This window comes from Mustela nigripes, chromosome 1, assembly GCF_022355385.1.
Source record: "Mustela nigripes isolate SB6536 chromosome 1, MUSNIG.SB6536, whole genome shotgun sequence".
Lineage (NCBI taxonomy): Eukaryota > Metazoa > Chordata > Mammalia > Carnivora > Mustelidae > Mustela > Mustela nigripes.
Genome location: NC_081557.1, coordinates 84,834,516 through 84,861,415, shown reverse-complemented (window position 1 = coordinate 84,861,415; position 26,900 = coordinate 84,834,516). Strand labels below are relative to the sequence as shown.

The window sequence follows — 26,900 nt, the reverse complement described above, 5'->3', positions numbered from 1 at the left end:
TAAATCCTCTGCCTTTGGTTCAGGTCATGATCTCAGGGTCCTAGGATCAAGCCCCACATCGGGCTCTCTGCTCAGTGGGGAGCCTGCTTTCTCCTCTCTCTCTGCCTGCCTCTCTGCCTACTTGTGATCTCTGTCTGTCAAATAAATAAATAAAATCTTAAAAAAAAATAAAAAGTGAACATACCTTTGGATTTGGCAGCTCCACATCTAGAAGCTTATTCTAAAACAATGATCAAGTCTGGGGCATAATTCAGCTATAAATTTGGACATTACTTATGATAGCAAAATCTGGAAATAATCTAGACAACAACTGATAGAAATCTGGCTGAATAATTATAGTACATCCGTAAGTGGAATGCCATTTAGCCACTAAGATTGTAATGCATATTTTCCTTATATGCAAAGGTGTTTGTATGTTACAAATATAAAAAACTGACTACAGAACAGCCTATATAGTGTGATACTATTTTTAAGAAAGAGGAGTTTTATTCTGCATATTAACTCTGGTTATCTTTGTCTTGTGGGATAACAACTAACTTAAATTTTCTCCTTCTTATTTATCTATTTTGCCCTAATCAGCATATATTGTTTTGTAATGGCAATGGAAATGAAGTTGTATTAAAATAATAACCTTTAGAGGTTGCTTTAAGAGTTAAAGGAGACACTACATGTGCAAGCTTTTGGTGAACTGAGAAATTACGGGGATAAGACAGAGTCTCTGCCCATGAAGAGCTTACAGTTTGGAAAGAGATGAAAAATACATAAGATAACTATAGCATGGAACAGAATGTGGCAAAAGCTTCCAGGGAATGATAAACAGCGTGTTACTTGGAAACACAGATGAGGTAAAATTACTTGTGGTTCTAGAGGAAAGAACCAGAATGTTTGAGTTGAAATACAGGACTGGGGCCGCAGGAGAAGTGGGAAGCTGTGGGATGGGTTTGGAGAACAGAAAATGCTAGCGTTTGGAGGGAGGGTGGAGAGCCTGTGGGTAATGGAGAGGAGTGGGGCAGAGCGGTTTGGGGCCAGACTTCAGATACCCTGAAGGCTGCACTTGGTAAAGTGCCATCAGTGAACCTCTGCTGGTGTCTTCTGTGAGCAGGGAGTCCCTGAAAGTTCTGGGGAAGGAGCTGACATGGTAGCAAACCCCTGAGGGATAGCAAGGTCCTGCCTTGTATGGGGCCCGGGATTGGTGCAGAGTGAGGGCGTCTGCCTGGAAAGCTCAGTCTGGAGGCAGCTGACAAGCCGAAGAGGTGAATTGTAGGTGACAAGGGGGCTGGCAGGCATGGCCAGGGACAGGGCCCATGCTTGGTTGTGTCACTGGGCAAGGAAAGGAAGGAGGACCATTTTCTTGCCCTGATGGGAAAGGGATGGGAAGTGGTGGCAGAGTGAAATGAACAGGACACCTCTCCTGGGTTTGCTGCCAGGGGCCGGGGGATAGACAACCGGAAGCCATTCACAGAATTCACCCACAGCCCCGGGGACAAGGAACAGGCTGGGAGTATGCGGAGTGGGACACGAGTAATCTGGTGCTCAGGACATACTCTTCCTCGGTTGGTCCTGATCCCTTGGACCTCTCTGTGTGGCTGCCCCAGGACTGGCCGTGGCCAGGGGAGGGTGGGGGGCACCTGCCCCTCCTGCTGCTCTGAATGTATCTCTATTCCTCAGTTCCCCTTGGGAGGAGTCTGGGGTGTGGGCAGAGGGTTGGTGTTAACCCAGGAAGCTTTTGTTAATGGAAATTCATTCACCAACCTCGCGATCTTGGAAGCTTCTCTCAGCTCATCCCCTCCTTATAGCATACCCCAGCTCACTCTTTCATGAAGGTGAGAATCCATACCCCGTCAGGACCCGGATGCTGTGTCTCTGCCATCCCCAGCCCCAGTGGTGCCCGTGTTGGTGAGCACGCGTGCCTGCGCGCGTGCGCGCGCACACACACACACACACACACACACACGCACACTGGAAGGAAGGCAGGAAAATCTTGTTCAGGTGAATGTCTAAGCTTCCGTTTCCCCACTGCAGCTCCAAGCCCAGGCCACTGTTTAGCTCCTCCTGTTGTCATGTCTCTGGTTAATTACATTCTTTACTGAGGTGCAAATGTGTTTTTACAAGGAGACTAAGATGGTGTTAACTAGGAAGGAACTGTGAATGTTAAAGATGCATTTACCTCTGGTTGCAAAGCTGGGGTTCTTGGCTGGAAGTGCTCCCCTAAGCTGTCCTGCAAATGCACCTGGGCATCAAGCCGCCCTCCTCCCTTCTCCGTCCCGTAACCCTGCCATCCTAGCCCCAAACGTAGCCTCCTTGGGGTTAAATTAGTAACTCAATCCATGAGGAGAAAACCAATGTGTGTGTCTGGGAAGTGTCAGGCCAGGCCTTAGAACAGTGCAGACCACCGACCTTGGTTTCTGGACGTCTTGGTTCATTTCGAATACTGAGAACCAAAATAATTCACTTCGATCTAAACATCAATCAGTAAGTAGTCCAGCCAGAGCCGACTTTAAGCCAAGGCTGTCCTTCACTGCCCATCTCTGTTTGGGGTCCATTGCCCTCCTGATTCTTCCTCCCTGCTGCCCACAGGTCCCCTTCCCCCTCACCTGTTAACGTTTCCTCAGAACCCCAGCCAAAGCCTGCCGCTGGAAAAGGGCCCAAGACTCAGCCACACATCTGAACGTGATGGCTACTCTTCCTTTGAGCTTCCTACAGTTTCAAAGAAGTAGGCAGCTCCTCACTAACTAGGGCCCAGAATCTCTCAGACTTGCCCGCACTCTCGGAGAGAGAGCGCCACGTGTGCAACTGGTATCAGGAAACCAGGCGGGTGACCACAGTGTACTGCAACTGTGTGACAAGGACGTGGGCTCTCAAATGACTCAGTGGGCCTGAGCAGCCACACTGCGGAGAGAAACTGGCATCGTAAACATGGCAGGGGGTTCTGTGGAGGAGATGGCATATATCCCTCAGAGCCAGAGCGGGTGCCCCCTTGGTTTCTGATCACCCGGGGCCTCTAATCCCTTCTGAAAGCTGCTCTGCCCTTTTTTTACAGGTGCTGGGGCGCTAGCTGACAGGAAGAATTTCTGGCCCAGCTGGGAGTGAGAAGAGGGAGTGAGTCTCCTGAGGGCCATCCTCGAGTCGCCAGGATCACCCAAACAGTAAGAAATGCTTCTCCATCCTTAAACACATAAGTAAACCCTGCAGGCAGATGATCTTTTCTCCTGGAAACTTCGAGAAGCTGCCCATCCCATTAGCTGGCTCGTAGCTTATATAAGCTGGGAACCCACAATGCTGTATTGTTTTTACATTTTTCCTCCTCAGCTCCTTGAGGACGGGGCCAGAGCTGTGCCTCATCCCTGCGCCCCTCTCTTTTCTTCTCCGTAGTCTGGGAACAATGAAGTGTTGTGGACGCAGATAGTTGGGCTGCTGCTTCCACCCACCATGACCATAACCATCGTATAACCTTCTGGAGCAAGCGTTATCACTTAAGAATTGCCTGGGAGTCTTTGTTAAGAGGCACTACCTGGGCCTCGCTCCGGAGTGTCTGCTTTTCTAAGCCGAGGTTAAGACCAGGAGTCTGCACCCCAAGTGTTTTTGATGAGCACGGAGGAAACTGCATCCCAGGTGTTTCTGATGAACTCTGAGAAATTGTTCTTTAGAACCTATAAGGCATTTTGAATGGAGACTCTCATTTAATCCTCTTATCAGATAGGGTTTTTTAAATCCCCTTAAGTAACTTCATGATCTCAAAGACATTAAGTACCAGTATAGGCAGGGATTTAGAAATCCAGTTTTCCAAAACAACCCCTCTTTCTTTCCAGTATGCCACGATAAGGACTGGATCTGTTGTGGTGAGACTGGGCCCCGACTCCAAAGGACGCTGCCCAGGACTTCGTGTAAATTTCCCTGCTGTCTCAGGGCTGCTGTGACCTTACGGGTCATCAGCTTTCATTTTGGGGGCAGTCATTGCCCAGTTCCTCCCAAAAGCTGGTTTCCCCGAAGAGAGGGAGAGGGAGACAGTACTGGAGCAGAAAGGTGAATGTTCCTGGGGGCCAGCTCCCCAAGGTAGCCAGGCCACAGGTATTCTGGGGGGAACATGGGCAGAACTGGCCCCTCAGTGCTCATCCTGGTTCCTGTGCCTTCTGGCCATTTGGGGAGCTCTGTGTTTTAGGGGTAGGGAGGTGTGGGGAGCATGCTGAAGCCTGCTATGGCTCCTAGAGGTAAAAGCCAGAGAAAAAGACCTATGTAGGGAGCTCAAGTCTTCACCCTAAGTGTGAATTCTACAATGCCCATTTCTGGGACAGAGATCTCTACAGATGATAGTGGTGGTGAGGCCTTAAAGAAGATGGGAAAATGATATAAATAAATCAGAGAGAGAGAAAAGAAAGAGAAAAAAGAGAGAGGGTCAGAAACTCCCGGTGAACCCATGTGGACAGGTGTCGCTGCCAAGTCTGGTGGCTTTCCCTGGGCCTGGTCATTGTATTGAGAGCCCAACTGCTCTCCTCGCCAAGACTGCAGGAGCTCAAGTCCCAACAGGCCAGACCAGCCCGGGAGAATGGAGGGGGCTCTGGCCTCCTCCATTGTGCTAGGTTGAAGGGAAGGATGGAAATGGGTTGAGGGACAGCTCACGCCTGCCTGCCGAGGGTCGCATCTTTCCATAGAATGGAAAGTTTCCGTGGATGACTTAGAGCAACCTCATAGAGCCCTCTGACATCCCCCTCCCTCTCCCTCCCCATTCCTCCCCCGTCCCCCCACCCCTCTACTGCCCCCCGGACTATCTTGCTGAGTGCCAGTCTGGTCTGTTCTGGGGACTAAACGCAGTTGACACCATTGCTGGGATTGGTGCAGTCGGCAAGGACAATTTTTGCAGCTAATGCTGGAAGGGTGGTAATCAGAGGAGCCGCCAGCTGTCTCACTTAAATTCTTAGCTCTCTCGCTCTCTTTTTTTAAAATCGTTTTGCTTACATAATCCACCCCCTTTTTATTTTCTAATTCTCTCCTTGCAAAGCTGGCACCAGAGGGGAAGGGCTGGGGCGGAGGGGGTAGCAATTACACATCAGTTTGGGGAGCATTTACATTTTGCAATTACAATTTAAAAATAAGCCTCGTTAATGAGCTCCACGTGTCAACGACAAACCCTAACTGACATACTCTCCTGGGCTTGCCTGCCTCCCCCTGAAGTCAGAGGCTCGGTGGAGTCAGAGGTACCTAGGGAGACACGGGCGAGGCCGGGGGCAGCATCGGAGGGCCCACAAGAGCCGTCAGTGTGCCCTTGAGGTTGGTGGAGGACAGGTGTGGGGCTGGGCACCTCAAAACCTAGAATTCGGCACTCCAGCTTCCCTCTCTTCCCTGCACTCACGCTCCGTCTCAGCCCATCTCCCTCCGAGAGCTGACACAGCAGGACCTTGTGTCCTCAGCTGTGAGAAAGGGAGCTTCCACTGCCGGTACCCTCCGAGGTGGGAATTTTCCGAGCCCTGTAGAGCAAGCATCACACCTAGTCCCCAGGAGCCAGCCAGCCAGCCAGTGTGACTGGATATTCCTGGACTGGGTAGAGGGACTGATCACACAGGCAGGGAAGGGAACACAGAAAGGGACCAGGATTAGTCGCATCGCAGTTGGGGAAGGACACGTCTCCTCTTATAGTTGGCTATCCTATATTTCATGAAGCCCTCTGATCTCTTGGGCTGGGACTTTGGAACCAGACACATCCACATTCAAATTCTAGCTCTGCTCTTCCTTGGCTGTAAGGTTTGGGGCAAGTTAAATAACTTGTGTTTTCTGACTAGCATTGTCTTTATGCAATTGGGATAAGTGTATTTACTTTAGACGTCATCTTTGAGGATTAAATGAGATGATATAGGAGAAAGCATCTCATCCAGCAGCCGGCACAAGAAATGTCCCGTAAAGTTCAGCTCCTCACCATGCCCCTCCCCAGGAGCCCCAACATGCTTCCTCCTGCCCCCATTTCCAGCCACCAGGGACACTAAGGAAGGGCAGTCTGGTCTGATTTTGCCCCGTCTCCCCTTCAAGTCAAGCCATCTGTGCCCTGAGCAACTCCTGAAGGGGATCCCCCGACCCCCTTCCACTCACACCCTGGCCAGCTCCCTATAGGATTTTCTGCAGAGCCTTGGCCTCAGGCCTCCGTTCCCGCCCTCCACTTCTCAGGGGCTGGCTCCGGACTCCGGCTTTCAACAGCCCAGTTCTCTCTTCTGGACAGAACTTCAACAGAGTGACCTTTTATCAGGCTCCACCTCTGTGCTTTCTTCTGTGAAATGAGGGAGGTGGGCCAGGCGCTCTCTGAGTCTTGACCTCTGTAAGGCTCCAATGCTCCCTCCCCAGAAGCTTCCACGGGAAAGGCTTTCATCTCCTGAGCAGCCTCATCCAGGCCAGGCTTGGGGCTGACCACGTATCATCAAAAACTGACATGATACTTGAAACAGATATAAAATAGCTCTTCCCTGTGGCAAAACCAGAGACGTATCTTACACAAATCCGAGACAAGGAGGACTTCCAAAAGCAGGCCCCTTGACATAGGGCGGAGAACACAGAAAGGAAGATAATCTCACTAGTTCAGGTGCTTAGGCAAACCGTTGTTAAATAGCATGTTGTACAAACTGTTCTAAGAACTTGCTTTTTTAACCTAGGCTCTGTAATGGACAGCTTTCCAGGTCAAAATAGGTTGACTCCATTGTTTTTAACACCGCATAGTATTCTCCTCTGTGGACGTTTCATTATTTATTTTAGGAATTTTTAAAATTAGAAGTAAAGGGTACATGAGGGAAAAACAGTGTAAGAGATATAAAATAGAATAAAAAGGGTCCCTTCTTTCCCCTACCTCTACCCACAAGGTCCAAATGACCCAAAGTTAACTACAATTAACAGTCTCTGATTTTAATTATTTGGTGGCTGGTGTTTCCTGTGTTGTGTTATGTAATATACTTGAATCCCTCTTTCTTAATTTGTGTATTTATCTATTCACTCCTTGCTATGCAAGCTGGGGAAATTAGCATGTATTCTCCCCTTCCAGTTTGACTTAGTTTGATAATTTTTATTAAACCATATTTGCTACTATGTTTGATGTATAGTATTATATAGAATATAGTGTGTCTATATATTACATGGTATATATTGTATAGCACATAGTGATTTATATCATGAATTCTATATTATGTGTAGTCCGGATAATACTAGCTTTATAGAGTTATAAGATGTACAGTCTCACTGTAGCTCCCTCTGCATTCCTCGTACAGGTAGATTGTAGGATAGAAATATTATCTGACCACAGAACTAAATAGTGTGATTTGACCAGGGGAAAGGAAATGGAACGGTCTGTTGTGACAACTTGGCCGCTGCAGGAGAATCTTCTGAGCACCCCCGCCATGTACCGCCTGTCCCTCCCACCCCCCCACCCCTCCAGCTTGCTCCCTCCCACTGGCTTCCGCTGGACCGCCACCATGTCTTGCGTGGACACTATTCTCTTTGTCTAATTCCTCTGTTTTACTGAAATACCACCTCTAATTATTTTGATAGGGATGAGTGGGAAATAAACTCTGAGTTCTTACGTGTCCAAAACAGACTTTACTTTGCCTTCAAACTTGATTGATCTTCAGATAGAGCTCAGAATCCCATGTGCAAACCCTGTTCCTCTTAGGTTTCAAAGACATTATTTTACCGTCTTCCTATTTCTGATTTTGCAATGAGAATTTAGGGAAACTTTCAGTTTGCTTTTCTTTTGCAAGTTCAAAAACGTCACCACTGTGTGCTAAGGCTTGAGATTTTGTTTGCTCCTTTTTTTCATTACCCCTACTCACGCCCTGGGGCCACTTTCCATCTGAAGTCATCTGTCTTGCTTCAGCTCAGGGAAATGGTCATTTCATTATTTCTTTGCTTATCCTGCTCACTTGTCTCTGTTTGCTCCTGGAACATCCATTGCCCAGCACAGAGCCTGGTGCATAGTAGATGCTCAGTTAATGCTTACTGAAGTTATTGCTTGGGACGTAGATTCTGCTTAGGTCTCTATTATCAACTCACTGCGTGGACCTGGACAAGTTTTCTCATTTGAACAGAGAAGTCAGACCTCATAACTGCTCTGGAGGCTTCCACTCTGTGGGTCCTCTGGCAATCTGTCCTGGAGCTTTGAGTCCCTGCCAATCCTGGGACTGGGGAAGAAGCGAAAGTGAGAAGTGAGAGGAAGGCAGAAGGTGGACAGTAAGGCAGCCACAGTGGCCAGCCTCCTGAGATGTACATTTCCCTGAACCTTTCATCGGTTCAGCAACCCCAGCCCGTCCCCCATGGGGACCTCTCTCCTTTACCTTCCCAATCATTCTTAAATGGGCCTCCTTTCCTCTTCATCTCTGCTCCCTATATCTTCTCAGCTCACCTCCACACAAAGCTCCCATTAGTGAAATAATCCTGACCATGGCAAGTGTCTCATTAAGTGAGATTTTTTCTTTTCACTTTTATGAATCCCAGGACAAAGAGACAGCAGACTTCCCTCCGCAATCCTGCACAGCAGGTGCTCCGACCTGAGACAGCCAGGCCCTAAAAACGAGAGGAAAGATGAGAAGTCCCTACCAATAGATAGCTCGGCTCTGCCCCAGCTTGGGCTACCTTATACCCTGGGGGAGGCATCTTGGATGAGAATTCCCCACTTGCTTCTCGTCCCCACCCTGGAGACTGGCTCTGGGAACAGACACCTCACACACAGCTCCCCTGACTGCCCAGACCTATCTGCTCTGGACAGAACCTCTAGATCTGGGAGCCAAGATGATTTGTTCCTTTTCCCTGAGAGGGCCAGACGCTGAAAGATCCAGGTTCACAAGGGCTCAGATCCCAGAAGATCATTCTCTGTTCTAAGTCAGAGCATCCTAATTGGTCCCTAAGAGCCAGAGTCCACCGTCTTCTCTCTTCTTGCATCTCCTGTCCTTGCTCTGCCATGGAAAGTGGCATCCCCTCTTACTGGAGAGAGAAGAGGGGCAAGTGAAAGGGCCACAATTTTGAACGTCAAGTCCACAAAGATTCTGTACCGAAGGCAGGCATGCGAGCTTAACGATAGAACACGAGTTGGCACTGCGAAAAAGGCAGTATTAAGATTCGAGGTGAGTTCTAACTTTCAGACAAACCACGAGTATTCAGAGAGTCTGCTGCTAATATGAAACACTTCTCCTCGGTGCCTGAGTGCAGCAGAAAGGGCCAGGAGATGACTAAAGGTTTCCTTATTAGAAGCCTGAGAACTACAGCCCCCTTTCCAAGGCTGGGTTTGAAGGGGCTGGGCTTGGCAGGGGGACAGGCAGGAGTCAGTGGGAAGGAGAACACAGCTGTGGTCCTCTGCACTTTGTTTAGCAGCTACCTGCTCAGGAGGCTGTGGGTAACAACCCCACCCCCGGCCTGTAGAGATGACCTAACTGGTCCCCCATTCGGACCACTGCCCAGAATCCATCCGGGCTGGAACAGGAAGAAGGTGGAAAGGAGAGGGTGCACAGGAAGGGACTTCTGCAGGGGGAGAAAGCTAGGACTTGGGGAGCTATGACAAGAGATGGGCTACCCCCCTAAGGATGGGCTGCCCCAACTTGAAAAACCATCGCTGTGCAACTGGACAGGCTTTCCAAAGCTGGAGCCAGGTGCCTCCGAGCCTGTGAGTCATGGGCACACTTCCCTCCAGAACAGAGACTTCTCTGCCGCTGTGGGTGGTCCTGGGAAACCAGGGGCGGGTGGGGAAAGAAGTCCAAGCCAAGACATCCATGGAGAGCAGACGGCCCTCAGACTGCACGCTCCCTTCCAGCCCACCCCGGCCTGGGGGTGGGGGGGCCCACCTGGGCCGCTGCAGGGCCCCACAGTCCTGGCTGACAGGACGGAGACGCTGACGGAATCCCAGTCACCTGTGAGTCAGAGCCCCGGCCCCAGTGCCACGGGGTGTGGGGTCAGGGCCCTGGCTTGCCCCACTTTAGCACGGCACTAGTTCCCGGACTCTGACTCCCAGACAGCTAACGCACACGATCGAATTCCCCATTACACATCACCCCTTCGGTGCAGACTTCCCCCACGGATTTCTGTCATTTCATATGCATCCTTTAATTGTGTTCCCTCCCTTCCTGATGGAAACCCCAGTACAGCGAGTGGACAGTGGAGACTCAAGATGAGCCTCTCTCTCTATTTTTTTTTTAAGATTTATTTATTTATTTGACAGAGAGAGAGAAAGAGAGAGATCACAAGTAGGCAGAGAGGCAGGCAGAGAGATGGAGGAAGCAGAGCCCCATGCGGGACTCCAACCCAGGACCCTGAGATGATGACCTGAGACAAAGGCAGAGGCTTAACCCACTGAGCCACCCAGGCCACTGAGACAAGCCCCTCTTTCAGCTTCCTGTTCCCCGTCTTTGTCTCCGTGGCATGATGGGCATGAGACCCCTACTTCTCGCTACCAGCACCACTACCAGGGTTCCCTCTTCCACTCACTTTTGTGAAATAACAGCAGCAAACCGTAATGAAATATTTAGGTAACTGTGGACCCACGCAGCTGTCCGAAGCTGCTGGCGGGAGGGGCTGCCGAGGGGGGGGGGCTCCATCCACAGGGGCGAACGAAGCCGCGTGCCTTAACGGGGCTGCGCATGCCCAGGGTGGATGGCTATCACAGAATTCACGGAAATCCAGGACGTGGGGAAGCATTTTAGATGGTACGACCCAGTTGGTAGCTTGTCTCCACAATCACTTTTGCCTCTTCTGTACTTCTCCCACCTGCTGAGGGGGGGCTCACTCCTCTGGCGTTCCCCTCCTCCACCCCGAGACTTGTAGGTTAAACGTTCAGTTGCAGACAGCAGACCATGGGTCACATTGGAAGACCTCCTCAGTGGCTCCGAGCCTCAGTTTTCACGCCGGTGAATGGGCACAGCCCTCCTGCTTACACCAGGCAGTGGCTGGGAAAAAGACACAAGGTTATCTGCATCAGAAACTTAGCAAAATGCCTGGGGCCTAGGGAAAGCTCAATAAATAGCAGCCGTTATTCGGTCCATTTGCCATCTCACTCCCCTCAAAATTTGCTCCCCGGACACAAACTCACTCTCCGCGAGGTGTACATGACTGCTGGAATTGGAAGAGCTCTGTTTTCCAGATTTGTTTGTTCCTTTCACATTTTAACAGTAAGCCAAAGAAATTAAATTGTAACTGTGTACATATCCAAGTCCCATAAGGAGATAGAGCTTGTGAAATTGTACGGCAGAGGATTTCTGTCCCCTAACACGGAAACGTGAGGAAGGGCCATGATCTTGTCTACCGAAGAGCACAAGGTTCGGTGGGCGAGATGGGGCATGCGGGTGGGAAGCAGATCCCCCACGACACAGAAACACACATAGTGATCGTTCATGCTTCCGTGCTGTACTTCTGCTTCAAGGAAGAGTAGAGTTTTGAGCAAAATTTTGATGAAGGAAAGGACACGAGAGTGTAATACAGAGACCTTAATGGCAGATGAGACGCACAGCAAAAAGCATGGAGGAAAACTTTCATAAGGTGATAGAGGGCGTTTCTGCTCCGCTGGGGCTGGAGACCGGTTGGCAATGCCCAGGAATGGGCTCACTGCCCAGCATCACTTTGTCTTTCGCACATGGCGGCCATCATCCTCCCTTCCCTGGGGCTCCCCCCACCCTGACAGATGAGAAACACAGAGCCAGTGTCCCCGCTGTCATTCCAAACAGCCATGAGGACCAAGCATGAGGGAGGCTCCTGGGCAGCCTTTCCTCCCTGAGCTGACCTTGTCACTATGGACGCTCCTCGGTCTCCCTCCTTTTTCTCACAAGCTCCCCTGGGCCACCCCAAAGGCCTAGGGAGGAAGGACATCCATTAGCTGGGGGAGGAAGTATCAGGGACGAGTGGCTTTTCTGTGATAAACTGAGCCCAGAGAGCCACTTGCTTTAACAGCCCTGACTCTTGAGCGTTTTTTTCTGGAGGCAATTTTTTAGAAAACAGAACCACCTATCATCCAGCCAGAGGACGTGGTATCTTCCTAAGAGAGAAAAGGGGCCCAGCTGACCCTCCTTGGAGCATCTGGTTCCAGCAGAATCTGAGAGCATCACAAGGGACAGATGGACTAAGAATCAGGGTCCCTTATCCCTATAGATGCCACCGCCCGCCCCAGTCCTGTGGCTCCAGCCCCCTCCCTGCCCACCCCTGACTTCCCTCCTCTCTCCAGCTCCCCGGGAGTGCCGTTCTCCCAGTGTGCCTGCCTCGGAGAAGAGAAAGATTTCTGAAAGGGAGGGAGGCAGATAGGGCAGCAGGGAGATGGCTGCTTGGCTCCCTCCATCTGGGCTTCCCAGCATCTGAGCTGTTCCTCTGTCTCTGCTGAGTTGTGAGCCTCAGGGGCCCAGCCCGTGTTGTTTTCTCAGCTCTGTTCCCGAGCAGCGGCTGCCGTCAGCTCTTGACAAATAATAATAAACCTGGGAATCAGGTTTGTCAAGGGGGATTTCGGTCCCTGGGTTCATTTTTAGATTTGTTTCTGTGTGTGTGTGTGTGTGTGTGTGTGCGTGCGTGTGCGCAGACAGGAGAGCACGTGATGGTGTCTTGGGGGAGCAGGCTGGGGCTCCCAAGTGCCCTGGCAATCCACCCTCACTCTAGCTACCCAAGAACAGGAGGGCTCTCCTCTGCCCCTGATCCTTGGGACTGCTTGCACGTTTAAAAGATAAGAGAAAGAATTGAATGAAAGGCCTCTAGCTCTCTCTTTTCCCTGTTCCTTCCTGCCTCTCCCACTCATGCTATTTGGGTAGAGCTGAAGGGGGCTGGCCATGAAACAGAGGGGACAGAATCCCAGCTCTAGGTTCCAGAGTTGCCTGAGCCATGGGGGGAACTTGGCAACAGGCCCAGGGAGAGGCTTCTTGATGGAACCTTCAGGTGGGCCCCACCGGGCCAGCAGCACGACCTCCTGGCCTCCACTCCTGAGATGCAGCGCCAAGGGGAGAGCTTTCCTGAAAACAGGAAAATGCTCAGAGTCGAGCATTACAGGCAAAAGCTGGACCCAACTGTGGGTAAGCATGAAATTTAGGGTCCTACGGTGGGGCCCCTCCGGAGCGGAGCGAGCAGTACCCCCTTCCAGCAGCGAGGGAGTGGCCGTTGGAGGTCACCGCTGCCATCCCCCTGCCTCCAGGCAGGCAAAGGTGCAAAGCACTTACCTGTGAGACATGTGCAGGGATGGCACTTACCCTGATAACTGGCATGCTTCCCCCTCCCTTTCTGTTTTTTTGTTTTATTTTGTTTAAAGAAACCAAAGGGGGGAAAATTGCCAAGTTGTGAAGTGCTTTAAGAGGAGATGAGAATCTTCATCAAAATGCTAAAAGCTGGAGGGGGAGAGTAATGTGAAAACTCTTGCCTGCTATTTATGGGATTGATTCTCAGATCAAGAAGAAGCAAGCAGTCGGATGAAAGGAATTATTGTTAAAGCTCCTCGGTAGGAAGATCTAATGGACAATTGCTGCTATCAGGGGGAATTAAATTGCTGTTTCAGTTTGTAAAATATATCAGCAGCTTTTTGAAGCTGGGAAAGGTGTGACAGCCCAGGCAGGGAGGAGAGTGAGGGCTCTGTCGCTTCCTGGCCCCAGTGTGGGGAAGCAGGAGGCAGGCAGGAAAGGAAGGCTGGGGAGTCGCTCTCCTAACTCTGACCCTGGTCCACGTGTTTGAAGCCAAACTGCAAAATAGCTAAACTGGTTGGGGCGGTGGGGGGGAGGGGTCGGGGGCAAGGCGGCAGCCCTGAGGGGCCCAAGTCTGGGCCCTGATGTTCTCAGAACCCCCATGAATCAGGGAGGCATGGCAGGAACAGGAGGGCGAGGTGGGGGGCTCCCCTCTAGGCAGGGTGGTCAGGGGGTGTTGTGGTCTGTGACCACCAACAGACCCACTCACAGCCAGCGCAGAGTCGAACCCTCTGCCTTCTGTAACTCCTGAGCATCCCCTCCCTAAACTGCGGCAAGAGGGATCCAGGGGGCCTCCTAACCACCCCAGCTCCCAGAACAGGGTCTCTCAGCTGGGGTTCAGAGTGCATAAATGATCTGTTGACCCAGCCACGAGGAAGATAAACTGCAAAATGGCTTTGGGTATAGGGGAAGGAGAGGAGTGGAGACCCTTGGGAGGAGGACCAACACCATTTGGAAGAGACTGTCCTCCCTGTGTGGGGAGCAGGAGGGCCTCTGGCTTCTTTGACTTCACAGAAGGCTCTTACCCCTTCTGAAGACCACTTGCCCCACTTGGCAGTTAGGACTGAGAAGGAGAGAAAGGTAGGGGGAGAGAGACATTTTCACATCTCTGAAAGCTCACACTGGCTTCTGCTCTGTCTCCATTCTGTTCCCTGGAGACCAGCATAACGGGGCATGACCCGGCACCACCACCCAAGTAGGCTTCTCAGAAAGGTAGTAAATGATAATTCGCTCAGAGAGCTGCAGGCAGCCAAGGGGTTTGAGTGGCCTCAGTTCCTCTCTTGCTGAAGTCAGTAGAAAATGATTTCCTATGGAGATATCCAAGCAGGAACCAGAGGGGCACCAGGGAAGTCGTCCTTCTGGCTAGGGCATTCTGCAGTGACCTGGGGCTCTGTACCAGGTGCAGTGTCCATGCAGACCTGGGTCATGGTGGAGCAGTGGCTCATTTTGGACCTTTAGCCAGCCAGCCTTCAGGACGGCAGGGGTCTGCTCCTGAGTGCAAAGACTGCTAGGGTCTCCCTCCACCTAATGCTTCCTTCGGTAACGTAGAGTTCTGGCTCTCACGCCCCACTCTGAGCCTGCTCTTATCAGACCTGAGGACTTCCACTCACCCCGAGCACCCGAGGTCAGAGAGATGGGGCAAAGCAGCATCATCCATGAGGCCACAGCACTCCTGTCCCCTGAATCCTTGGGCCCCTGACCTCCCCCCCGATTCCTAGAGCACCCGGTCCAGCGTTTGGGAGGCTCCTGGGGGGCTGGCCCCTTCCCTTCCTTCCTCAAGGACCCTTCGCTTCTCCCTCACTTGCAGACAAGTCAACCAGACCTCCTCACATTTTCAAGCTTCCCAGCCCAGAGTTACAACCTCCCTTTCACCTCCATGCTCTCCACCGTCCCGGCCGTGGCCCCACCCGCCACCACCCAGCGCTAGCTTCATACACCCCACACAGTGACCACGGTGTTTCCTCCAAATCTCAAGATTTCTAGCCCTTCCTGGGTTTTGCGCAGAAATCTGGTGTGTGTGTGTGTGTGTGTGTGTGTGTGTGTGTGTGTACGCACCCCTGCGTTTCTTTAGATAAATCCACAGAGTCACATGAAATCAGTGACAGGTTGACACCGTTATTTCAAGATTCATCGCTCTGAGTTGCCAGCGCAGGAGACCTAGCCAACTCCTTCCCACCACCAACACTTTTTTTCCAAGCATAATTTATAGCAGTGGGGTGAATTTGTTTCCAAAAGATGAATATCACACTATCAGCAACAGCTGCCTCTCATTTTTATTTGTTTTTAAATTTGACTCAAAGTCCAATTCTCTATACACATCCGAAGCTGTAAATCCTAAGGCGACTGATTACATGATTTAGTAAACAGGTTCTATTATATAATGCAATTAAAGCAGGGCTCTGAGGCGCCACCTACAGGCCGCTTCTGGGAAGGGATCTGAGCCAGAGACTCCTTTTGGACGAGGCTCTCTCTAGGCGGAAGGAAAATAAAGGGGATTGCGCCAGGGTCGAGGCGGCAGCTCCGGAGGGAGAAGATGCAGCCAGCCAGGTTACTAATGCAGCCTTTTGGTCTCTCCTGCTGAGTTCACTCTGTTATTTCAGTCTCCTGCAAATCTGTCTAGATGTCAGAACCCAGGCCTGGGCAGCTGCTCAGAGGGCTCCCTCCCTGGCCTGGGGATAGGGGGTGGGAGGGGGGCTTCTGGGCTGGGGGTGCTGAGGAGAGCTCCTGGCTCTCCGGCCTCAGGGGCCTCTCTCCCTCACTCTCAAATGGGCACTGAGGAGGAGAAGACATGAGCTGGCTAGCCTTTGAAATGAAGCTAGAGGGGAGCCTGGGTGGCTCAGTGGGTTAAAGCCTCTGCCTTCTGCTCGGGTCATGATTCCAGGGTCCTGGGATCGAGCCCCGCATCCAGCTCTCTGCTCAGCAGGGAGCCTGCTTCCCTTTCTCTCTGCCTACTTGTGATCTCTGTGTGTCAAATAAATAAATAAAATCTTAAAAAAAAAAAAAAAAGAAAGAAAGAAAAGAAAAAGAAATGAAGCTACTATCCAACTATCTCCCTTCCATTCAACCAAGCTTGTGTTGAGGGCTTCACCGTGGGCAAAGACTTCCAGAATATTCTGGTGAAATCCCTCATTTTGCAGTCCAAGAGGGGAACTTGACTTGTATTGGCCACAGATACATGACAGAGCTAGATGAGGATTCCAGACTTTTTGACCCTGAGCACAGGCTTTGAGCAAGGGAATTTAGGAAAAGAGGGAAAGGAGGCCCAGGCAGGGGATGGGACTTCCACAGCCTCTACGTGTAGCTAGGGAAGGAAAATAATGAAAATACTGCCGGTGTGTGTCAGAGGGCAGAAGAGAAGGGCTTCTGTGGGGCCCTCCTCAGTGTGTCTTAGCTTCCTTGCTAGGGAAAGAAGGATAGCAGGAAGGAAGGGAGGGAGGGAAGGGAGGAAGGAAGACAGACCCAGGGCCAGTGTGCCCTCCGCTCGCCCCTCTGCCCTAAACTACAACACTCTGCAGATGAATCAGGTTCTGGGGCCTCAAGAATTCTCGCTTCTCCAAAGAGCTTTTGTAAGCGGGAGTCACGCACAGGTAGCCGGGGAGAGGAGAGGGAACTTGCTTCCCTGGGCGCCAAGAGAGAAGCTGGACCAGAAGTGGGAGCAGGGATGGATGAAGAAAACAGGACTATCAGGGTAGGAAAGGATGGAAACACTTCCACACCTGGGCCGGTGCCCACCATCCGCCCAGCCTCCCATCTAGGGCCATGAGGCGGGACTGTGAGGAGCCAAAGGGAAGCGGTCCTGTCCCCGCCCCCTCCAAGCGGGTGCCAGATACAATGTAGTCTCTGCTAGGGTCAGAGGGCGAGAACAAATGCTGTCGGGCCAGCTGGCCAGAGAGTTCCCAATTAGACTTTGTTTCTCATCCTTAAGGCCCTGAGCCCCCAACCCCAGCACCCCAGCCCAATTACTGCCGGGCAGCATTAACCCCTTGATGCCCCAGGCCGTTAATGGAATGTTAATTGGTCTAATGGGTTTCATGTCAACAAGTCCTAATGAGCTCCTTCCTAACGAGCTTGCTATTTTTTTCTAAGCCTGTTTGTCAACACACTGGAGTTGGGGCTACAGACCCAGGGCCTCACCTCACAGGGCTGAGGGAGCAAGAGTTGAGACAGGGAGTGGTTGCTTCCTGGCTGCCCATTCCTACTTCCTAAAGGGGTGTCTTTTGATGTCCCCTCACCCACCCCCAACCTGTGCATCACAGCCTTCCTGGGCTCCTGAGCTCTATAAAATGGCGGTTTTAGCTCCTTTTGATAATATCAGTGACACGCATTATTTCTTCTTGGAGATCACTGTGGGGTTGAATGTTGCATTAGGGTTTTGTGTTTTGTTTTGTTTTTTTTTCCTCCCTCCCAGCTGTCCTAAAATAAAGGTTTTCAACATTAAGAACAATCTTTTTTGACGTGAGCCTGCCTTCGATGGGAAATTTCTCGATGGTAAATCATTCCTCGTGCATCCTCCATTTGCAGTCTTGGCTGCGCTCCCTGGAGTGCCCTGGTGTCTGGTAACAGAGCGCTGGGGCCTCTGCGCGGGGCGGAGCAGCCTCTCTGAGCCACTGACAAATGCGGGAAGCTGGAGACTGCAGTTTCTAGAGCCCAGGCCTACTATTCCCCTCCGGACTCCCGAAGAAAGTGTAAAAAGGGCCGGGTACGCAGGGATAGCTCAGGGAGCTCCCTCCACCCACTACGGAGTCTCACTGCGCCCAGCTTCAGACAAGAGAAGTTGGATCCCCACATCCTTCTCTCCAGGGAGGTTCCACACATCCCTCAGCTCCCCCAAGCCTCGCCAGTGGGGTTCCCCAAGGACGGGGGAGTGCCTGTGCTTGTGGAGTGGTGTGAAGAAAAGAGCAAGCTTCCGGAGATGGGTGTGGGGTCTCCCCTAGCGTCTCCTTACCAGAAGCTTCCGTGCCTGAGTGAGCAGAGAACTGACGAAACTTAAGCCCCTGATGAAAAGTCCTCCTGTTCTCTGGCAGGAGAAGCCCCCAGAGGGCAATGGGTTAGTGGCCTAGTGGCCTGTGATGACCCCAGAGAGGGGGAGGGGAGGGGCAAAGGCCATCTGGGTCCTCAGAAAATTGTTCTTGTGTCTTCTGGCGAGGCAGGTCTGGCCCCAGCTCCCAGCCTGACAGACTCCAGACTGAAAAATCTCCTCTCAGCTTGGGCGTCGGTGGTTGCTTCTGGCTGCAGACCTCTTTCACCCATCTCTCTTTGCCCCCAGGCTGGGTAGCCCTCCTGCCATTGCATATATTTCTAGGGACAGCAACTCCAAAATGACCCCAGCTCTCATTCACTGAACAGTGAACAAAGGAAAGCAAATTAAAGACCCCTCTATTTAGCCCCAGTCCTCCTCATTAAGTGTCCTCTGCTCTGCCTTTACTGACTTTCTCCTGCGTGAAATGAGGTTACCCCAAGACCCAAACCCAAGGTTAAAGGGAACCCGTTGCCCCTAAGAGGAGAAACCACGTAGGGAGCTCCCACCCCAGACTCTGCCCCCAGGCTCCCTCTTCTGGAGGCTGCTGGCACTACAGTCCTGCAGTGGTTCACTCTCTCTCCCGCCAGGGAGCTCCAAGGAAGCTCCAAGGAAGAGGTGTGAAGGCAGGTCCTGAGGCCCCAACCAAAGTTACCTCATCTGCCAGAGTTCCAGGAAAGGCTGAGCCTAACACACTCCTGAAATATCCCGATTTCCTCTTGTCCCTCAGTGTCTAACAGAGATTCCTCACTCATTTTAATCTCTCAAATGTCTTCATTCTGGAAGTTTCTTCGGACATCTCAGGGAGTCTCTATCCTCTTTTTCCCTTGGGAAGATGTTCTGCTCTGCTCTTGCCTTCCTTGGATGTTTACCGCCACCCAGACAAAGAGCCAGCCGCGAAGACAGACATGGTTTTCCCGCCTGAAGTGACAGGCTCCCCCGAGGTCTCCCTTCTGACACTCTTGACAAAAATACAGAATGGATCTGGGTGCCTCATGTGTGTGCGAGGTGGGGAGACCCTGAGTGTTTCTATTGCAAAGACATCCTGGTGGTCTGTCATCTGAGGTAAAGCCAGGGGAGGCGAGGGGAGGTGGTAGAGAGGCCCAGGGGATGCCCTGCAGGCCCTGCAGAAGCCCTCTGTCCCTTTGGGGTCTCCTCCGGAACCTTCCTTTCTCTTCATTTCTCTTTCTTCTTGCCTGCTGGGCCATCACCTCCCTGACTGATAACACTCCGAGGAGAGCTTGCCTCCTCTTGTTTATTCTCCCACACCTCCTAGCGTGTAGACGACACTTGATAAATAAATAGTCCGTGAATGAACACCTACACGTCCCGTGTTTCCGCATGCACTTAAGGTCCAAGCATAGCTGGAGACTCAGGTCAGGCCAGCCTTCCTGCTTCCTCCTTTTCCTGAAAAATAACGAAAAAACACCTACACTCTGTCTCATACTCACACACCCCTCAGGGTGCTGGAGACCAGGCCCTTCCCTTAGGCAGCTCCAAACACCCTCACATTACCACAGAATTCACATATGTGAACATTCCAGAAGACCCTAGGGAAGGCATGGGAAGGCATCAGTGGAACGAGGAGGGAGCCCCACAGTGCACTCAGGGAGAGGGAAGGGAAGTTCTGAGTCTGCGCTCACAAATGTTTCTAGCTCTTCAGCACCCTCCACCCAGGAGAAGCACAGGCCTCTTGCCCCACGGAGGTTCTTAGGAGTTTCCGGGCCCCATGATGGACAGACCTGCGGCAGGCAACTAGCCTGTGGTTTCCAGCTTTAAATATTTCAGGGCATCTAGTGTAGCTCAACAGCTTTCTGGGCGTTCCGTTTCCTTGGGGTGGGGAGTATTGCCAGGCTGTCTCCACTTACAACGCCACGTTCCATTTCAAGAAGAATCCGTGAGGCCCAGGAGGGGCAGCTCACTTACTGGTGATGGGTGGGGAGTAGTGCCGTTCAGGACAGCGGGGGACAGGGCACCTGGAGATTCGGGTCCAATCCCTGCTTCACTAGCACCGCCTCACCCCCTCTGCACACCCTCTGTCCCCTCCTCTGTTTGTAAGATGGGGGTGGTCTTGGCTCTGCTCCTCTGGCCCCAAGATGCTGGTGACTCCGTCCTGAATACAGGCTAAGGAGGCTTACTTAAAAGAACATCGCAGACATATCCATTGCTCCACAGTCACAAGCAAACACCTAGAAAAACTCGGCAAGTGACGGGAGGCTCACCCAGGCTCTTGGATGTCCCCCAGCCTCTTTCCCTTCCCTGAAAACCAACTGGTCTCCCCATCCTGGCCACCCCACCCTCCAGCCTGAGCAGGCCTGCACCCCCACCTCCCTTTTCGGCCACTAGGGGGTGTGACGAGCACGCCTGGGAGGGGTTAGCCTGCGCTCTCAGACCCTGGGGTAGTGAGGTGGGACTTGGAAGAGTTAGGGCAGGAGACCTCCTACCCCTGAGAACCCAGGTGGCTGTTCCAGAAGCCTGGGAAAGGGCCAGCGCCCTTGTCTTGGGGGATACCCGAATTGCCGCCAGTGCCCTGTGCTGCCACCAGCCAGGCTCCCCTTCCCTTGCCCCTCCCTGCCCACCAGGCCCCAGCTGATGCTGTACAAAGCATGGCTGGGGAGTGGGGGGTGTTCAGTTGTTTCACGTATGATTTGAATATCATTTCTTTTAAGTCAAAATGGCTCAGAAAGCCCCTCCCCACCCTGGCTTCTCCTCTTTAGCTTTCATTTGTTCCCCTAAAGGGCTTCCAGTGCTTGCTGTAGGCCCTCAGTCCAGGTGGCCTGGCCTCAGAATATGTTGAGCCGGCCGGTCCCCAGGGCTCCCTGCGCTCAGCCTATTAACGGTGCGGCCCCCTTTCTCCTGCCACAGATCCTCGATGTGAATCAATCCCATGATGCAACATGCCTCCCCAGCCCCTGCTCTGACGATGATGGCCACGCAGAATGTCCCTCCCCCACCCTACCAGGACAGCCCGCAGGTGAGTGTCGACTGACCAAATGACGGGAAGGGGGTGCGGTGGCCTTCCCCGGGTGGGACAGAGCGAGGCCTCCCCCAGCTATCTCCTGGCCACACTCTGGGCTTCTCCCGCCTCTGGAGAGCCGGTCAACACAGGCCCCCGGAGGACCATTGCCTTTGAGAAAACCGGGTTTGGACCCTACTTGGGTAGCTCTGTCACCAACATCGGGGACCATGGTCTGGAGCCCCCAGTCATGGTCCTTTCCCCACCCTCAGCCTGCTTCCCTCTTGGAGCAGACATCAGACAACCCAACCCCTCATGCGGGGAGATCAGATGCCTATGAATCGAGTCTGCTTTTGAGTATCTGGTGAAACCCTAATCAGAGGTTCTTCTGGAGCAGATCCCTCATTTACTGGTCACTGGAGCCCTTCTGTCCCATCCTACTCTGCCTGCCCATTCCAGGAATCACCCTTCTCTTCAGGATTCCGTTAGCTTCTTCCTAGAAAAAGGCCAGGACTGTATCTCTACGTCCACCAACCCTTTCCCCCTGGTTCCCAGTTTCCATCCCTCAGCTCAGACACAACAGCCCCCCGAGCTCTCCTGAGACTCCATCCTGGTTGCCCCTCTTGAGACGGTGGCATTTTCGCGCTGCCTTGCTGTTGTCTCCTCCCCTCCGTCTGAGGCCCGGCCCAGCTTTTGTGGGTTGGGCTCCCCTGGTCCTTCAGAACCATCCCTTTGGACCCGTGCTTCCTCCCATGCTCACCTCCCTCCGTACTTCGTTCTTTGGAGACCCTGAGTTAGTGATGTGGCTGTGCAGTCAGAGGGGCCTCAGTTCTCCTGCCCTTACCTTCACCCCCTCCTGTTTTCTCTACCCTGGTCTCTCAAGTGAGTGCTACTTTGGTAAGGGGGCAGTGAGTATCTGTAATGTGAACGGACCCAGCTAGAGCCCTCGTTCACTCATTCACCCGGCAAATGGGCAGTGAAAGCCTACTGTGTGCAGGGGACCAGCAGCTCTGTCTGACGCCCTTCGCTCCTGAGCATTTCACACGCAGCCGTTCTCAGGGACTACGTAGCAGGTCTGTGCAGCACGAGGTGGGTATTAAGATGCAGACACAGGGTTGACTGAATTTGATCACATAAGGTCCGAGGATCCAGACCCCCGCAACCTGGTGTGAGCATACAGCCGCTGCTCCATCCTTCCCTGATTCCCCCCACCTCCCCCTGCCCCCAAGAAATCACCACTTTACAGAACGTCCAGCCTGCAGACCACCACTGACTCCTCTCCCCGCCGGAAATTCAAAAGCACTTGTCATTCTCCGGCCTTCCAACACACGTCCTTTTATCCCCACCCGTGCTCCAACATGTCAGCTCCACACCCCTTCCTCAGCTCTCTCCAACCCAGCCTCCTATGCGGCCAAGCTCCTGCCCACATCTGGAGCTTTCTACGAATGACTGCAGGGGCGGACTCAGCATTTACGTGGTCCCTCTATTTGAAAGCTTCCAGGCATGCGACACCACGTCAGGACCCTCCCCTCCATAGTCAGAATGAAATGCGGGAGGCCTGGCCTGTGGAGACCTAGGAGCACAGAGGTCATCATGGGGAATGAGCTTCCTCCTTCCTCAATAGAGGAAGCCTGTGCTCGGGCAGCGTTGGGGACCCCCAGGGTCCCGATAAAGTCAAGCACTTCGGCTCCGTTTCTTTTGTGGTTAGATCCTACTCTCCTAGCTTCACAGTAGAAATGGGGGACAGACGTGGGGTCACTTCCTATCCTTAGCAGGTGGTGGGTGCCAAGGCCTCATACACGACGCTCGGGGACAGACGAGGGCAGGGCCAAGAGGTCAGAGCATTGGACCAGCACAGCTGGTGGATGCTGCCTCCCTCCCGCCGGCCCCAAGCCTTGTTTTGCCTGCTGGGGCAGCTGGGAGAAGTCTGGGTTTGGTGGGGATTAGCGGGAAAGCTGCAGCAGAGCCTCTGTGGTCCAAGAATGCTATCCGGGCGTTGTTAAGTACAGGAGCCTAATTTAATTCTCAGCATACAGCTGAGAACTAATACATCCCAGCTGCTAAGGGATGTGATGGAGGTGGGGCCTCAGCTCTCGGGCCCTAGGGCCCCCAGAAGTCACCAGTGAGCGGCTCGAGCCTTTCGGGGGAGGGAGCGAGGCTCTGGGTCCCCATCTAGGGGCTCCGAGTTAGACGCCCTGGGCAGCAACTGTCGCAAGGCTCTCCTCTCTGAGGAACCACCAGGACTTCACCTTGGGAAATCCATTTACAGCAAAGGAATACTTTGCCCTGAGGAAGCCACACATCTATTTGTAACCCCAGGGCCCTGGGAACAAGTGTCTGACAGGAAGTGTCGTCGTCCCTGGTCAAGTGACCGAGCCAAAGTCTGGGGTCCTGATGGCCTTGGTTAGGCCACTAGGCTATGGCTGGGTTGCCATGGGCCTTCCCTGAGCCAGCGCGGTTCCCAAAGAAACTGAATCAGGACGGGGAGTCGTGGGGAGTCATTTGGGCAGAGACGGCCGGGGCAGGATGGTAGAGGTGAGTGAGATCCCCAGAGCAAAGACCTCTGACTCCTCCTCAGGGAAGGCTGTCCTTTCCAGAGAGAACTGGACTTTGAGGCCAATTGGCTCTTTAGGGGGTGGGGTCCCTTCTCCACACTCTTCTGGGGGCTCCTAGGAGGGGCTCCCACATAGGAATATCTTCTGTGTGAGTCTTCTGCTGGGGAACTTGCTGCCTTCTTCCCTTTCTGCTTTCAAGAGGCTGAACCCAACTTCTCAGGGGAAGCCCTGCTCCATTGCCCTATTCATGCTCATTATCCTAGAGAACCAGCTGCTTTCTGACACTCAATGTCCTCAGGAAAGCCGGGCCTAATAGGAACATGGGTCAGGCACACAGGGGAGTCCCTTCCTAAACGGGGCTCTCTGGGAAGGATTCCCCACTTACTTCTATTCCTTTAGATCTAATCTCATTACTTTTGGATCCGGTCTGACTTGTTTCCTCAAGGCCTGGACAGCAGAGCACTTCTCTGTATCACCTCCTTGGAAATCCAGTTTCTTCCACAGGCAAAAATGGACAGTCTCTGATACGAAGTCCCCAAAATGAGAAAGGAAGCGAGAAGCAGAGCCCTTCCTCTGAGACCCATGCAATCGTTTTAATAATGTTCCCGTTGTGCTAAGGGCTAGCAATACCGAGCATAATCTATTCAAATGCACAGGAGAATCTCACTTTGGAAAATTAGGAATCTGCATTAAAAAATTCCCAAGCCCCGGACCTTCTTTATAATAAATTAGAATTTTTTTTTCAAGGCAAGTTCTTAACTTGGCAATTTCATTTTTTGAAGTTTGGGGAATAAAGTTATTAAAAATGAGGGAGGCTTTTTTTCTTCCCATTTCAGGAGAGAAGCATTAATGGTTATCGCCCCCTGCTATCTGGGCACAAGCCAAATGGTATGATGGCCAAAGAAGCTTCTGGCCCCTCCGTTCTATTTCAGTCCATCCTAGGGAAACCCTGCGATTACTTACATGGATGTCACTCTGTGTTTATTGGACACTAAAGGCCAACCAGGAGTTTAGACAGCGCAAACCCAACAACCCACTGGAACCCTTCCTGTGGCCTGCTTCCTCCTTCTGGTGGCTTCTGGTTAACTTGTTAGAGTCACAGCGCCCTCTACTGTCCAGCCACAGTACCTCGATTCCAGCGTGGTCTAGCTCAATCCTAGAGACTCACGTTCTGCCCTGAGATGTGGGGGCAAGGCACTGGGGACTATGGATTTCTACAGTGATTATTTAATGAAAACATTGTCTCCAGGGAGACCTGGATACGAGCTAGGTGTGTGGTCCCCCCTGTTCAATATACGCTGTTAATTCCTACATGAGTCTCTTTCCTTCTGCATTCCAGCAGCAGCTTGGCCATCTGTCACCTGGACTTTCCCAGCCCCCTCCTCCCGCTGCCCCAAGCCCCCGGCTGCTCTTAATGGAACTCTGAAAGCTATGTTCTCTACTATTCTCCCCATCCCAGCAAGTCCCCCTCCCAGACTTTTCGAGGTAACACAGCCATCCCCTCATGCCTGAGTGTATACCCTCCCTTCATGGACTCCGTCTTCATCTCTGAATGTCATTCAGGTTCTTCCTCTTCCTGGAACATTCCAGATGCAATGTCACCACCGAGCAAAGTTCTCCCTTCTGCAGTTCCACCAGCAATTTCAGGAAAGCATTCGGATCTAGTAGTGAAAGCAACAGCTTCCCCTCCCTTGCCCTCCCCACATGCACCAACTCCTGCTATCAGCACCCTCCCCCTGCCCCCGCTTCCTCAAACACAGACACATACCTACCGTTCCACAAATATCTTTGTCCTTGGCTTCTAAGCAAGACAAATATTTTATCTGGTCTATTTGTGTATGTATTCAGTGTTTAGTATTCCTCTGTCTGTGTGTCCCCGGCATGTCGGGCTGCTTGAGCATTTGACCAGAAAGCAGACATCCTGGCCGGTCCCAGTCTGTCCCACTAGGCGCAGCTGCCTGTGGGTGTGGGCACCCAGTTACCCCTTTAGGAACAAACTGGTACGTAAAGTAGCATGACTTGATGATGGGTGACATTAAAAAGGTTTTGGTCATTCACCCAGGTTGCAGCCTCGTTAGTGAGCAGAGAGGGGCCAGGCAGGGAAAGTCAGACCAGCACCAGAAGCTCACGTCAGAAGGAAATCATGCATTGGCTTGGGGCCCTTTGACAAAAGCTGTGTTCCTCTGTCCCCCTGCATCCTCCCGCCAGCCCTCAGAGTGAGAAGACTGGTGCTCAGGACCCAGAAAACTGTGCCTGGAGATCTGGAGTGGGAATGATGCTGTCTCACCTCTCTGGCAAGAAGGCGAAGGCTTAGGCCAGCCAGGAGAGGGGAAGGTCAGACCTGGCCAGACCCGCCTCTCTTGCCCCACCCCCCATGCCCAACCACCAAGTACCTTCTTCCCCTCCCTCTCACAGCACCATTCCCACTCTGGGCAGGGCCAGGGGAGCAGACGTCCTGGGGAAGTTGGATGGGCTTTGATCAGTCATTAGGATCCCCATGCTGGTTTCATTAGCTGGAGGCAGAGGGGGTGGCTGGGGCCCCTAGCTGTGAATGGCCCCCAGCCAGGCCGTGCAGCTGTGCCGGGCAGAGCGAGCTCAGATGTTTTCACACTTTACATTCCTCTCATCTCTTTAAGGGCTGGAGCCCCCTGCCTTTTGCTTTGCAGCAATAGAGTTAATTCAGCAGCTTTGAAAGTCCCCCTAAGCCTTTTCTGTGGCTGTGATTGACGGGTCCCTCTGCCCCTGGGGGCAACACCCCAGGGACCATATGGGCAACCTGCCTTCCCTGGCTTTGACTCCTCAAAATGGACTCTTCTCTTTCTTTTTTTATTTTTTTGCTGGGCCTTTCTTCTCTTTGTGCAATGACCTCTGTCCCTGGCCTGCTTGGGCCACCCATGTGTTTCAGCTGGACGTATCCCTGAACTCCAACTCACTCAAGACCTACATTCCTCGTTGTGTCAGAGGCAAAACAACCTTCAGGTCTGACTCAGTTGGTGCCCTCACTGAGGAGGTGGTGGGCTAGCAATATGACTTTTAAGCTTGTGAAGAGATACTCTACCAGTCTTGCCTAGGTTTTTTTTTATTCAATGAACTTACACCTGAGTTGTGAAATTTACCCAAAACACAGAGATCTCATTGTTTATCCTCTTGCCTCCAAGCAGGGTGATTGCCCCAAACAGCAACAAAAATAGTTAATGGCCCAAGTACACAAAGCTTAA

At 52.4% G+C, this 26,900-nt stretch overlaps 1 protein-coding gene across 4 annotated transcripts in view; it reads left to right on the top strand.

Moving 5' to 3' along the window:
* Window positions 1-26,900, top strand: part of PKNOX2 (PBX/knotted 1 homeobox 2) — a 251,533-nt gene that overhangs the window by 154,156 nt on the left and 70,477 nt on the right. For all 4 annotated transcript variants that reach the window (XM_059414406.1, XM_059414398.1, XM_059414381.1 and 1 more), the window contains 2 exons: window positions 3,041-3,146; window positions 21,037-21,145. In XM_059414406.1, coding sequence (XP_059270389.1) covers window positions 21,059-21,145 — 87 coding nt within the window. In that variant the 5' untranslated portion in view covers window positions 3,041-3,146; window positions 21,037-21,058. The remainder of the gene's footprint in view (window positions 1-3,040; window positions 3,147-21,036; window positions 21,146-26,900) is intronic.